This window comes from Uranotaenia lowii, chromosome 3, assembly GCF_029784155.1.
Source record: "Uranotaenia lowii strain MFRU-FL chromosome 3, ASM2978415v1, whole genome shotgun sequence".
NCBI classification, from domain to species: domain Eukaryota; kingdom Metazoa; phylum Arthropoda; class Insecta; order Diptera; family Culicidae; genus Uranotaenia; species Uranotaenia lowii.
In genome coordinates, this window is record NC_073693.1 from 73874139 (window position 1) to 73889436 (window position 15298).

General features: G+C 34.0%; 1 protein-coding gene across 14 annotated transcripts in view; it reads right to left on the bottom strand.

Annotated features, from left to right (window-relative positions):
- LOC129751553 (potassium voltage-gated channel subfamily KQT member 1-like) overlaps positions 1–15298 on the bottom strand; it is a 705179-nt gene that overhangs the window by 47960 nt on the left and 641921 nt on the right. For all 14 annotated transcript variants that reach the window (XM_055747130.1, XM_055747121.1, XM_055747116.1 and 11 more), the window contains one exon: positions 8491–8684. In XM_055747130.1, the coding sequence (XP_055603105.1) occupies positions 8491–8684 (194 nt within the window). The remainder of the gene's footprint in view (positions 1–8490; positions 8685–15298) is intronic.

A 15298-nucleotide genomic window follows, 5' to 3' on the forward strand; every position in this document is an offset into this window, starting at 1 on the left:
CAATTGCCGGTTGAGAGGCGCGTACGCAACCACAGAATCATATATGATGCATTGGAATATGAGCCTCAGAATTTCAATAAAAACTTTCGAAGCTGACAAATTGAGGCAGGAAAAATAGCCTTTTTTATCAAATGAGATTTTTTTTTCAAATTGTCAATAAGGAAGATTGCGAAAGCTCTCTCTATAAGATAATAATAACTCGTTGAGATGGTTTTGGGTAGTAAGCATAAAAATACTTAAATGAATATCAAACATTGTATAAAAGCTTGTATGCAAGACCACAGAGAACAGACGTAGAAGCCAGCCAACGAAACTTGTGTAAAATTTCCAATGATCGTTTAGATCCAAATTTTGTATTTTGGATGAGCCACCAGATGTCTCCAATCACACTAAAGAACTCTCTAAACCAAAATGAGAAAAGAAAAACTAAATTTTGGTCAGTTTTGAAAATGTCGTATGAACTGTTTGGCATGTTTCAAGAAAAATGTTAAAGTTTCGTAACACTTTCGTCCGGTTGTATAATGGAAAAATATCTTAAAAGTTAATCGCTATTTCCTTGCTAAATTTTGGACCATGGGATGCAAAAGTGATATTTGGAAGTAACCCGCTTCGAAATGTCTAGAATCAGTTCTGATGGGTAAGACGGATTGTCAAGAATGTTCTTAATTGACTGGATATAGCTAATTCGTCCTCGGACGATAACCGCTCAAGAAGTGTCAAAACTTATTGTAAAACTGTTAGTTATTTCGACAGCCTCAGTAGTGCAAATATAAAGGGATGGATAAAACTTTGTCAACGGTTTAAAACCGGTTCAAAAGTTTATACGGTTTTTACTTATTAACTTGCGGACTCCCTGGTTTACGAAAGAACTGCGTCGACTGAAGACGGCGAAGAGATGTGCTCTTAGAAATCACCATAAGCTCAAATCCTCCCAAATTAAGGATGTAAATATAGCGAAGACTGAACTCCACTTATAAAAGCAAGTAAGCGTTGTTACCAAAATTATCTTTTCCGAGTACAACGTAACCTCAAGTCCAACCCAAAATAGTTCTGAGAGCATGTCAAAAGTCAGCGGAATGAACCTGGTATTCTAACTCAAATGTTTCTGGATGGCAACACTGCGAACTCTGATTGCGGAATCTGTGCTCTCTTTGCTAAAAAAATCTCGAGTACCTTTGCTACTGCTTCAACATCCCCGGAACATGTGGAGACTGCTGTTAGGAATGTTTCGCCACTCGGCTTCTGCATGAGTACGATTGTAGTAGAGGATGCGGTCATATCTAAAGCAGCGGCAAAGCTCAAAAACTTTCCACTGGCCCAGACGGTATACCATCTACCTTTTTAAAACGATTAATGCCTGTTTTACTGACTCCTGTGAGACTCATCTTTCAAGCTTCTCTTGACAGAGCCACATACCCTTCACTGTGGAAGGAAGCCAGACATGTTTCCAGTCCATAACAAGGGAGATCGGAGAGATATCAACAACTATAGAGGAATTTCTGCTTTATGTGCAATCTCCAAACTATTCGAATTAGTCGTCATGGATCCAATTGTTTTTTACTGTAAGCGTAATTTTTCAATCGATTAGCACGATTTCATGCCCAAACGCTCCACGACAAGTAACCTGTTGACCTTCACCTCCTATGTACACGAAAATTTTTCTGCTAAGTCTCAAACTGACGCCATTTATACCGATTTGTCAGCAGCGTTTGATAAGGTGAACCACGAAATTGCCATTGGTAAGCTTGGACGCTTAGGATTCTGCGGACCGGACCTTCACTTGGCTGGTTCCGCAGTTACTTAACTGGACGTAAATTGACAGTTAGCACTGGAGACACTCTGTCCAGCCAGTTCTCTGCCTCCTCCGGTGTGCCCCAAGGTAGTCACTTAGGACCGATTATCTTCTTAATCTATTTTAACGATGTGTTCTCACTCCTCGAAGGCCCGAAACTTGGTTATGCTGATGATCTTAAACTGTTCTACGCCATAAACGGTCAGGACGACATTGATTTTCTGCAAAACCAGTCCAATCTTTTCGCACAGTGGTCCGACATTAACTGCCTGCCTTTGAATCGCAGTAAATGTGCAGTCATCAGTTTCTCTCGAAAACGGCAGGCTTTTTGCGCGGAGTACTTCTTAGGAGATGAGTCCATTGCGCGGGTGGACCACATCAATGATTTGGGTGTAATACTCGACCGTAAGCTGGAATTCAAAACACATACGAACTACGTCGTCGATAAAGCTTCTAGAAGCCTTGGATTTTTATTTCGAGTGGCCAAGGAATTCAAGGACGTGTGCTGCCTGAAGAGCCTGTATTGCAGCATAGTTCGATCCATCCTCGAATACGCTGTCTGGTGTCCCTACTACCAGAATGGTAACGAGCGGCTCGAGGCTATCCTGAGGCGCTTTTAGCGTTATGCTCTCAGACACCTTAACTGGCAAGACATGTTCCACATGCCAAGCTACGAACATCGATGTCGTCTCATAGGCATGGATACTCTTCAATCCCGAAGAAATGCATCACGAGCTTCTTTCGTCGCCGATCTACTTACATCGCGTATCGATTGTCCTACGCTACTGGAAGCTATTCCTCTTATACCGTATTTATTTTCTCCCCTCGTTCAGTGTTCCACCTTACCCTATAAAACAAACACAAATCGTCGTCAGTGTATTGCTACCTCACTCACTCACACGCTCTTTCGCAACACTGACAAAATTTTCGTGTCAAACACCGCCCGATGGCAGTGCAACACCAGGTCAAAACCAGTGCAACACTGTCCGAATAAACAAACAGTTTAACAGTACCTAGAGGTGCACCAGTGCAGCACTAGTGCAACACTCGGCATAAACAAATACGGTATTAGTGTGAGACCCCATGGACTGAGAAACCAGGACCTTCAACTGTATGTCCTCATTCGATTGAACAACTAAAGCTTAGTTCTTTTAGAAATGGGACACTTTCATCTGCTAATAGCTCGTTTACTAGTAATCGGATATTCAAAATTTTGACAGCATTTTGTTGCCTGTAAAAAGTACTATTCGACCTATTTTTTTCAAAATTTAAAATTTACGCGTTGTAGAGATATTTAGGATGCAAGAGAAAAAGAAAAAAAATATTTTGCACAGTTTCCTTCAAAATCCGTCATTATCCAATTGATTGCTGACAAAACCATTGATTATTCAAAGAATTGCTGTGTGTCAGTGATGGAAAAGTAGACAAACACTGTCAATAATGTCTACAAAGTTCAAATCATGCATTGTAGTAAAGCACATGATCGGCAACTACGGTTAAGGGTCATCAGGGAAGTCAAGTCTCATACCAGCATTTTTAATTTTCAATTAGAGAAAAACTTGGGGTAGATCGCTGAAATGTCCAAAACAATTTTCTCCGATAAGCTGAAAGTGTTGCCTAGTGATGAGTCATTCAAATCTAACCTCTAACAACAATTTTTGCTAGTTGCAGAGCTCGTAAGTTGTAAAGCCGGTACCGAGGCTATGGGACAGATGATTTCTAATGAACGACAAAACTTATGAAATACCCTATTTCAAACAAATTCCAGCGTTTAAATCCTGTACCATGTTTGCTAGTGACAAGGTCCCGAGTATATTGAAGTATGTTTTTTCTGGTTATTTGGTATAAAACTATAATAGTTTGCCAATATTCTGCTCCTGAAAAAATAAACAAAAAAAATTCAAAATAAAAAACTTTGCTTTTTGCCGTTTTTTAAGCCTAAAAAGAGTTATCTTGTATGCACCATTCACATCCCACGATTTATACTAACCGATTATACTTCGAGTTCAATCTCATGATGGTTTTACTTCGTTATTGTCAGATTTTACCAGCAGAAATTCTATTAAAAACGCTAAAAAATGTGGTCAGAAATGATCAAATTTGTTCATTTCGAAACAACTTTATCCACTAAATTGCTTTCAGCTTCTTTCAAAAGACAATTATTGGACCGAAAAGTATCAGAAATTGAAGAAGGAGGGTGAAGCCACCTAAAATATAGATTTGACGAAGTATAAGTTGGAAAAACTGATCAATATCATGACTGAAAAAGGTGTGCGCCGGCCAAAGGGAGATACCAACAAAAATCAGAAATTTCTCTTACAAAAAACGATAAATAATTTTTTTCAATTTTTTTCATGAAATATCATAACATTACCTTCATTTTCTTCATAGAAAGTATTTCGATCAAACGAATGGTTTTTGAGATACACGCATTCGTAACTGTCCCATTTCTAAAAGAACTAAGCTTTATGGAGCCAAAAGTGCATGCATCGGTGTAATGAAAACGTTCAACCGCTTTTCCGATCTCTTCGACTTTGACGATTCTGGGGATGTTTTCCGAAGAAAAGTTTTATGAATATCGAGAAATCGCTAATAAGATGTTAATTTTGTGTAACTTTAACTTTAAGTCGTCATTTGGACCCATACTTAGTCTGTTCATTGAATAAACAAATAAACTTTGTTCGGTCAGTGAAACAACTTTTTTTTTATCTCTAAATTTTCGTTACGTTTTGGGTTACTCTGGGGAAAATCTGATGATGGATGGAGAAAAGTAATCCAAAACGTTACGTAAATTTGACATAAAAAGTTGTTTTACTCAAAGTTGATAAGTAAAAACCGTATGAAATAAAGGAAGTGAAATTCTGTTCAGTCAAGAGTAACTATTATTGCATTTATATAGCAATAATTTGAACCCATCTATTAGTTTTATTCAGGCTTGGCAAAACTCATCGTCATGAGGCGTGAAGCTGTGACTGTGAAGCCTCTTGGTCCGTCAAACTTAATTGACTGTTCCTTAACGACCAGTCACTTCGTTTACCAGTCATTCAACCCCCAGTCGTTTGAAGCTTAAACAAATTCATAGTCAGCATTCTCCAATCGCATTCGAACGAGTCGTCGACCGAACTGAAGACGAAAAAGAAACGCATTTATTATTATTGTTACTCCTGCCAGCAAGCCGAAGACGACCGAAGACGAAAACGAAACGCATTCATTATTATTGTTGCTCCTGCCAGCAAGCTCGTTTTCAGTTTTTTATTGCTATTATTGCTCTCTGCCAGCAAGTCGTTCAATTAGTTGTACCTGCCGTCAGCAGCCGATCGAAGTGTGAAGAATTTTGCCAGTCACTATCAGGAGAAATTTTGACCATGTGTAGGAGCTTCGCCAGTCGATGATGGAGAAATGTTGATTGTTGTCGTGCTTTATCCGTCATGCGAGTAGTGAGGCTCCGTCAATTGAGAACAGTGCCAGTCGTTTGATGAAACAAAAATAGACGGGTCAAGCGTGACGGGCGAAATTTACCAACACTGGTTTTATTATTAATGAGTTCATTACGATTACGCCTTTTCGAAAACTGGGCACTTACACGACGTATTACAGGACACGACACATAACGTTCTTACTTTACGTAAAGTAAGAACGTTATGTGTCGTGTCCTGTAATACGTCGTGTGTTATGTGTAAATTTGAAATTTTACACACTTTTTAAGGATTTTTTTTTCAAGCTTGTACGTCTGTTCTCTGTTACAAGACTTAAACTTTTGTCTTTTTGGAAGTCAATGTCCTACCTGATACAAGTTATACAAAGTTGATAGTTTTGTTATAATGCTATCAACTTTGTTTGGAGTTTTGATATAACTTGAGAGATGTTTTTCCTCATTTTGACACTAATCAAACTAGTATATCTTATGTTTAAAAGACAAGTCTGATTGAATCAGTCGGAAGATAAGGTTGACTTTGCAACACTATTTATTTTGTTCAAACATTACCTTCTGTACGATTAAACTACCCTAATAAATGGTGTATAGGACGCACCTGCATTTTCGAGCAAAAATTGTTGGAAAAAGTATGGGATATGCAAAAGTTGGCACTCGTGAAATTCATAATTCAGAACTCTGAATGAAATGATTGACCTAAGATTTGAGATAAGTTCGAATTTGATGGTGATTTTTCTCAACAACCTAATATTCCAATATTGGTTTGAAACAACTGTCATTTTCCTGTTTATTGAACAAACATATTTTTTGTTTCGAAACACTTGAAATTTATTTTGTTGATCGGATGTTCCAATTATAAAATAAAAAGCATGAGCTATTTTTAACGTTTAAACTTCTGATTAAATTCTTGGATTTTTTTTCCAATTTGAACAACATTTGCAGATGCATGATATTATCTGCGACCAAGATATTCTGAATGACCTTGAATTATTCTTGGTTCAACAGTTTTATTTGATATTTTACACATTGATCAACAGACTATTAGCTTCATTTGATAATTTTATTTTAAATAAGGCTTCCGAATCCAAGCTCCGATTCTATGTATTTAGATGTTGAACTTTATTTTTTCACTGAATTTTGAGCAAATTTTCATCGCAGAATCTGTGTCACAGAGCACAGAATTTTAGAAAAATTCACAGACTTCACAGATTTTTTAATATTGTACGAATTTCTAAGATTATAAAATAGATTCGATATAAATTTGAGATTTTTTGCTTTGAATTGATAAAATTTGAATGATTAGTAATTTTTATTGATATTTCTCAAGTAAAATGTAAAAAGTCCCAATTTCTCATGACTTTTCAATGAAATAAAAAGAAAAAAAAACATCACAGAAACTCATAACAGAATTATTGGGTTAAAAACAGAAGATAAGTTTTTTTTCTCGTTAAAACACAGATTTTTCTCGGTAACCTTGTTCTCAGGTTGTTCCACGCAGTGATTGAAGCTAAGCTTTTGGCAAACTTTTTTAAAAAAACATTTTTAAACGTTTCTGTCAAGTTTCCAACCGGATACGAAATGAAGTTCTATAGTGCCTCCTGGACACGATCCAGTGATGCGACTCACTTATTTCATGTGTTTTGTATAGTTAAATTATTCGCTTATCTCCCCTAGGCGTTTGAAAGACGCATTAATGCTCTTACATACCTCTGGGTTTGAGTGTCTCACATGACAAATCAAAGACATGTTATTTGTTTTGAATTTGTCATAATAAGCTATCATGAGGATTGTAGACAAATCAAATAAAAATCTGTCATTTCATGGAATTTTAGCAAATTTTTGTCACAGAATCTGTGACACAGAACACAGGATTTTGGAAATATTTACAAATTTCACAGATTTTTTCTTAAATTTTATACGTATTCCATGAATAAAACTTTTATGTTTACACAAATTTTGAATACATTAGTTTGTTTTGGATAAACGTGATAGGACTGATAATGTTAATTGATTTTCTGGGTAAAATCATAGAAAGTCAGAATGGTTTTTCGCAAAAACACAGACTATTTTTTCGGCAACCTTGATCATGGGTTCAACTTATTATTTTAATCAATAATAAATCTTAAAAATCTAACCCTGAGCCATTTTTTTTAATTTCATCGCCTGGTGATGGTGAAAAATGTTTTTGAAATGCGATTCTGAATCAGATATTTGATTGATTGATAAACTGTTATTTAATTTTATGAGTGTTCTAATGTTAAAATGTTTCTAAAACACCATTAAATCAAATGATTTTTCCTAAAAGACGGAATTATGGCATTAAATCTGCACATTGTCTGGCAAAGAAAGACAGAGCCACTGGGGTCTAATAAAACTTTTCCCACGTGATTTTCCTCAAACGGGTTTACATGAAATAATGTTTGTGCCTGTCGGTTTATGTATGTTTTCAAGAGCTAAGTACAAAAAGCGAAGAGAAGAAAGTAGGGAAGGGCGTGCTGGTGGTGTTCCTGGAAGGATGCTGAGGAAACTGATGGAAGTCAGGTTATACGAAGCTCTTCTTTTCCGAGGGCTTATGGATGTCTCATTTCCCGACTCAAACTTTTGTATGGGCGTGCATGTGTGTGTGTGTGTTTCTGAGTTTGAGTGTGCATAACCAACATTGAACGATTTGGTGAGACGTTCTTCTGGGTTTACACACACGTGTTTATCGTAGACTTTTGAGGAAGGCAAATGATGGGGTAAATGGGGGTAAAAGTTTCTTTTTTTCCCTCTACAGGGAAATCATTTCATTTCACCGACTGCCTCCTGTTAGCAGAGAGCCCGTGGAAAGTTTTCCGAAAAGGCTCTTTCACACTTGCACAAAGCCGTTTCTGTTTCAGGGGCGTTTGGGTGAGCTTTTGTGACGTGAATTTCAATGTAGACAACATATGAGCGAAAAAGTGTACAAGGGTGCGGAAATTGTTTGCCATCTATATTAGCCGGTGTGAAAGGAAATCGGAGTTCTTTTTGCTTTTCCCCTGCAGCAGCAACAGAAAGTTTCGCTTCAAACGAACTCTCGGCTGCTAATGTGTTTTGTTGCAGTATCGTACATATGTAATTTGTATGGCTTAACTGCATAACTGACTGAGTTGGGTTTGCTGTAAGCATTAGAAGCCGTATTTTCTAAATGCAAAAGCTAACCTTTACAGTTCAAAATAAAAAAAAAACGGAAAACTAGAATGCGCTGCAATTTATGGGAGAAAATTTTCTAACTTGGGTTACTCACTGGAACTTTCCGTGATGGTTTTCGGGCTGCCCGGTTCGATCTCGATTTCGGTATCGATGCAAACGGAAGTGAGGTCCTCGATGCACCCGACCGGATCCAGCTGGTCCGGATCGATGTTAGGAACTACGATCACCACGTCGCCACGGTCGTTCGTTTGGCCGGTGCTGTTGCCCACGTACTGCGGAGGTATTGAGCTGAAACGGTTGGACAATTTTTATGTTGTCAATGAAATTTGAACAAACACTACAATATTTGGTCGACAATAAACTTGTGTAGCAAATACCTACCTAAAAATTTAATATTCATTAAGTAATGGAATATGGATGAAGAAATTAATCCTCAAAGATAAATTTAAAGCAATCGAAGATCGAATGATTACACTAGTTTACAGCATTTTTGAACTCAGTAAACTGAAGGTCATTTCTAATGTGAAATCGGGCGCTGAATCCGAAAATGAAATTCAAAAAAATCTCAGTAGAACCGTTTTTGAGTTATGCTCCAAATATGAAATTTTGGAAAAACTAAAAAAGTTCTTGTACTTAGATTAAAATATCTCGAACGGCATAACAGTAATTTGAAATCCCTCTTTTGCATATTGAAGGTGAATAAATTTTCTATCGATCATCTGAACACTGTTTTTGCGTTTGACCGACAGTATTGTTGATATTAGTGACTTTATGAGAAAAAAAATTATAAAAAACGCATTTTTTTAGAGAAAATTTTATTTCAACGAAAGTTTTAGACTCGATGGTAGCCTTTAAAAAATCAGATTTTCTTTTGCGCTTGCATGTCAATTTAGAACAAAGATTTCAAGTGGTTATTTATCAAAATCGGTTGAAAATTGAAGAAGTTATGGCTACTTTACCATAATAGTATTTTTTGTAGTTTTTCATAATTTAACGACCTGCAGTACACTTATCATAGTATAGGAAGAATGAAACATGATAAATCTCACTCGCTCCAAGTCAAAATTATTTATTAGTTTACCAAAAGGTCACATGCCAAGTTTCAGGAAGATCTGACCATAAGGAGGGGTTACTTGAGTCTCAAACGTGAATATAATTTTGAGGTATTTTGCCCGGAAGGAACGAAAAGTACTGGTTTTTCATCAATAACTTCTTTCATCACTAGCTGATTGTTTTTTATGGTTGATTTTCTTAAAGCCTAAGTTGAGACAAATATTTCACCCGAAGACTGCAACTCGATTGGATTTGAAACAGAAAAGTTATTGCGGTTCAAAGATTGTATTTTGGTCGAAAATTCTCGTATAAAACGCAATGCGTAAAAAGTACTCATTGCGTGTTGGACAAAATTTGCGGCCTTTGAACTGCAATAACTTTTTTACTTCAAGTCCAATCGTGTTGCAGTCTTCGGGTGAAATATTTGTCTCAACTTAGGCTTTATGAAAATCAATCAGAAAAAACAATCAGCTAGTGATGAAAGAAGTCACGATTTATTTTAAATTTTGTAAACTAGTGTTATTATTAATTCTTGGTTCGATGAATTTTTTAAAAATAATATATACAAAATTTTGACATATTTTTGTTGCCTGTAAAAAGTTCTATTCGACCTATATTTCAAATTTTTGAGTTATTTACGATGCAAGGGATAAAAAAAAAGAAATATTTTATACAGTTTCCTTCAAAATCCATCATTCTCAAATCGATAACTGGCAAATTAGTTGATTATTCAACAAATTTCTGTGAAAGAATGGTGTAAGAATATGCAAACACTTTCAAAAAAGTCCACAAAGTTCGAATGATACTTTGGAGTGAAGCACATGATTGGCAATAAATTTTTGCAAGTTCCAGAGCTCGTAAGCTGTAAGCCAGTTTTACAGCTTACGAGCTCTGGAACTTGCAAAAATTTATTGTTTGAGGTAAGGTTTTAATGACTTATAGCTGGGCAACACTTTTAGAGTATCGGAGAAAAATTTACGGAACATTTCAGCGATCTACACTTCAGTTTTCGCTAGTTATTCTAGTTTTAACTAGTAATGCGCTAGTTTAAAAACTCTGGTACGAGCTTAGACTTCCCCGACGACCCTTAACCGTAGTTGCCAGTAATGTGCTTCATTCCAAAGCATGATTCGAACTTTGTGGACATTTTTGAAAGTGTTTGCATATTCTTACACCATTCTCGCACAGAAATTTGTTGAATAATCAATTGATGAATTTTAAAGGAAACTGTACAATTTTTTTTTCTTTCTTTTTCTCTTGTATCGTAAATATCTCAAAAAAGCCTGTATTCTAAAATTTGAAAAAAAAAAAAATAGGTCGATAGTACTTTTTACAGGCAACAAAATGGTGACAATTTCCCTTGCAGATTGATAAATTTATTTGCTGATTGTTTCGAAAAAAAATGTGATGATTTTCCAAGGCTTTACTTCTCTAGAAAAAAAACAGCAATTTTCAAAACAAAAACTTTGGTTTTCGCTTTGAATTTGCTCCAAAATATGGTCAGTTTAGCTTATTTGATTTGAACAAAGAATAAGTTTATTTTAACAAAGCTTTCGATTTGTTAAAAAAAAACTTATTCTATGCTCAACTCAAATAATACAAATCTACTCAACTCTCGAGCAAATTAAAAAATAAATAAATTTTTAAAAGTAAAATTAATTGATTGAAGTTTTGCGGTTGAAACCTCATACTTGTTATCTCGATCCTAAAATAAGTTTCAATTTGAAATTTAGCTCTTCATAAAACTGCAATAATATATTTTTAAAATTTTTTAACTGGATATTACATGTTTCTTTTCCCACAAACACTTTTAGTTAAAATAAATCCTTTGGATGTTTTTTTCTAATATAAAAACTAATTGACTTTGGTTACAAATTTAAAATATTGAAACTGAGATAACAATCAAAATTACAAGTCTGCGATCTCTTGCAATTTGTAATCTGAATTTTTTTCTGTTTCTGAATTTTGTGCCTGCATATTCAGATTCAGAATTCAAACACGGCATTAAAATTCATAATTCAGATTAAGCTCATAAATGAGTCAAAATTATCAAGATTACTTATTATGAAGTTTGTGATCTTTGGATTCTTTTCCGAGTTTAAATACGATTTCTGAATTGTTATAAATGAAACGACTTTTGAATTTAGATTCCTGATCAATATGTCGATATAAGCCAAGAATTGAAATTTGTTAAGAGCCCTCAATCGTGAGTCTAGTATTTTATGTTTGATTTCTTGGATTTTAATCTTATTCATTATTTCATTTTTTGATTTTTAATCTGAATTAAAATATGAGTTTCGAATGATGAATCTTTTTTTTGGGTTTGCAATTAGGGTTCGCCGTTTTGAAGTTTTGAAATCTGCAAAAGAAAGAATTTTACTGCCTGTGGAAAGTTTTATCCGACCTGTTTTTTTTCAACATTCAAAATTTAGGCGTTTTTGAGATATTTACGGTGCATGAAAAAAAAGAAAAAAAATATTTTGTAAAGATTTTTTTTAAATGAAAATTTGCTCAAAATTCTGTGAAATTACAGAGTTTTCTTTGATTTCAGCATCCTTGCTGACAACACATACAGTTGCGTTCAAGAAAGAATGAAATCACGTGAAGCAGCGCTTTCGCTTATAACTTTGACCAGCAACCATTTCTGTCTGGGTTGATATTTTTTCATGAAATTTTCAAAAAACCTAGTGTAACTGCCCAACTAAAACTCCACGAAATTTAAAGACTTGGATATGACTGGATAAAAGGAATAAGCTTTTCTCGTGAGAAAGAGAAATTTGAGATTGATTTTCAACATTCGATGTATTTTTGATAATTTTCATTGAAAATAGGTCCAAAAGATAAAAAAATGTTTGATGTTGATCTTGTACCTGTCCGAGTTTCATCGATGTTGATTGACGCGATCAAAACCGGGGCCGCACAGTGGTCCAATTTCCAAAACACCTGGACAACAGTATGCTTTCACCATGTTTGCCTCTGAAACTAACTGAAATTGTTCAATAATCATATTTTCACTGAAAATAACTTATTATTTCCATATTCACCCAAACAATTTTGTTTTTCAGATTTTACCGGGATAAATTGATAAATTTGAATAGCTCAGAGAGTGGTTCCAGTGTTAAATTTTCTAACAGCTTGCTGGAAAATATCTCATATCTTAGAAAGGTCCATTGGAGCTAAAATCCACTCAAATTTTTCACAAATTAAATAAATTAAATCATTAACATAAATTCCAGATGTGATGCTGAACATTTTTTCAATTTTTCATTTACTGTATTCTGTTTTACTTATCCATAATAATATTTTATATAAGTTTAAAGTATTTTTTGGTATTCGTAAATACTTATCAAAATTTGTAAATAAACGTTTAAAGAATTTTTTTTCTAAAATATAATTTTTTTTCTATAAATGATTGTTTTCATCACCAAACAATTCATTACAATTTTTAATGCAAAAAAGAAAACTATAAATATTTTTCTTAATATTCTACTGATTTATTTTATGATAATTTTATGATAACTATAAATGTTTTTTATTTTTGAAGTCTCAATTAGTTTTCATGAATTTTGATCAGCAATTAGGTTCTATGATTTGATCAAAATCAGTAGAGTATTTGAGAAACCGAGATTTACCGTGTTTTGTAAGTTATTTCTGATGACTCCGGAAATCCAATAACGGATAATACAAAGACATTTATATTGCAATTATTGGGATTAAAAAAAAGATTATAGGGATGTTTTTGAATGAATTTTCGAGAAAACTGAATTTTAAGATCCAATAAGAAATCAATCTAGTTCGTGATCGGAAAGATTATTTGCTCAGAAGTCAGATTTAAAGAAAAAAATGCTTCTTCTGTTCGAAACCGTTCTCCAAAAATGGCAAAAATGGTCAGCCCAATTTACAACATGTTGTAGTTCAGAAATGTGGGAATCTATTCCACATAAAACTAGAGTGGAGTAATGTGGAGCTGTATTTTTTTTAAATCTCTAGTTAAAGTTCAAAAATTTGAAAATTTTATCTTTTTTTGTGAACAAATAACTTATAAAAACATTCATCTTTATCTAAAAGGACTAGTATGCCTGTAAAGTATGCCTAGCAAAAATATAAAAATTATTGCAAAGAATAATACATTTATGGTTTCATTATATATCCGTTATTCAATGTAAGCTAATTTGACATTTTCCAACAAAATTTGAACTTTCCCTAGAATTTCTTCTAGGTATCAGAAAAGGGGTAGGTATTGCAGATTTCATCATATACCTGAGAAACCTAGAAATCTATAAAAAGGATAAGAAAATAAATTCAATGTATTAAACATGGCATGTAGCCTATCCATATGGGGATTCTTAACTAAATATGGCATAAAGCCCATTCACATAGGGATTTTTGAGCATTACAGCTCATATAAGGTAAAGAATGACAAAATTTTACATTAGTTTAAATTCTTAGAATTCAATTCAATTATTACATGATAGACATAGTACAGAAAAGTTATAAAGCGGGCGGGACACAGTTATATATCAGTTGGAAAGAATTTTTCATAAATTATTTGAAGAAATTTGATTTTACAATGATCAGAGAACCCGATAAGGAGACCATATCAAAATAATAATTCGAACGTATCTCACCAAGATATTTACATCTGATTCAGTTACATTTAAGTACACAAAATTTTCGATTTTAAGTTTCTCCGATCTGAATTATATCTTATTCTGATTGACAGACTTTTATGGGGTTGACCTCATTTTCAATGATAAAGTTTTTTTTTCGGATTGTCCTAAAATAAAATGATTATATCTTATTTTGATATACGTACAACTTTTTCTGAAACACGGACATCGAAGTCAACGGCCCAAACCGTACATTATTGAGTTTCGCTCAACAGATTCGTAAAATTGAATCAAATTTTTGGGAAACCAAATATAGAGCATGGTTTAAGCAAATAATATGGTTTATTGACATTCCACTAGTAATTTTTCTCGAAGCACTCATAGCTTGATAAGTTATAATTTTGATAGGTTTTGTTCTGCCCAATATCAAACTATGCTATCTGAACGAGATATAATCTTGAAAGGAGCATATCTGAAATTGATATAATTTAGCTATGATCGTATAGATTTTTTGATATAATTTGAGATATTTTAACATCCTACGAGTACTGAATTATAACTCATTTAGATAGAAAAAAAATAGTAACAAAATATCTCATCTTGATATAATTTTGTTTTTCTCTCCTGATCGGGTACTCATGAAATGTAGTCAGACAAAAAAAGGGCAATCACACACTTGGTGGAAGGAAAATATTGGTAGTACCTATACTAGTTAGTGCTCTGGTCATATAATTACTATGAGTTTCTTTAAAGAGAAATTTAATATGCAGCTTTGAAAAGTACACAAGCCGGTGAAATTTGATATACAGCAATCCGATGTGACAGCAATCTTATTTTTTATTACCTTGCGATATATTTATAAACTGGACGTGAGAAGCAATTTTAAAGCCCTTTGGCTATCTGTACAGAAAAAAGTTGTTTTGAACATTATTTTTAATTCAACCGATATTTACGAAAGCACATGCGTGCAGTGCAGTAGATTCCAGAACCAAGACTGGCGTATGATAACGAAACATCAGAATATGAAATGTACATTTAATCATTCTAAAGCTAAAGTGAACTTTTCACATGTGTCAATACAAGAGAAGTTACACATATAGGGTAAAATAGGTATAACTATCGATATACGATATTAGTTTTGACTTCCAACTAGATAAAATGAGAAATTTGAAAGCCTTTCGGCTACCTAAACAATAAACATATTTTTTAACCATTTGTTCCTTGGAAACGACATTTGTA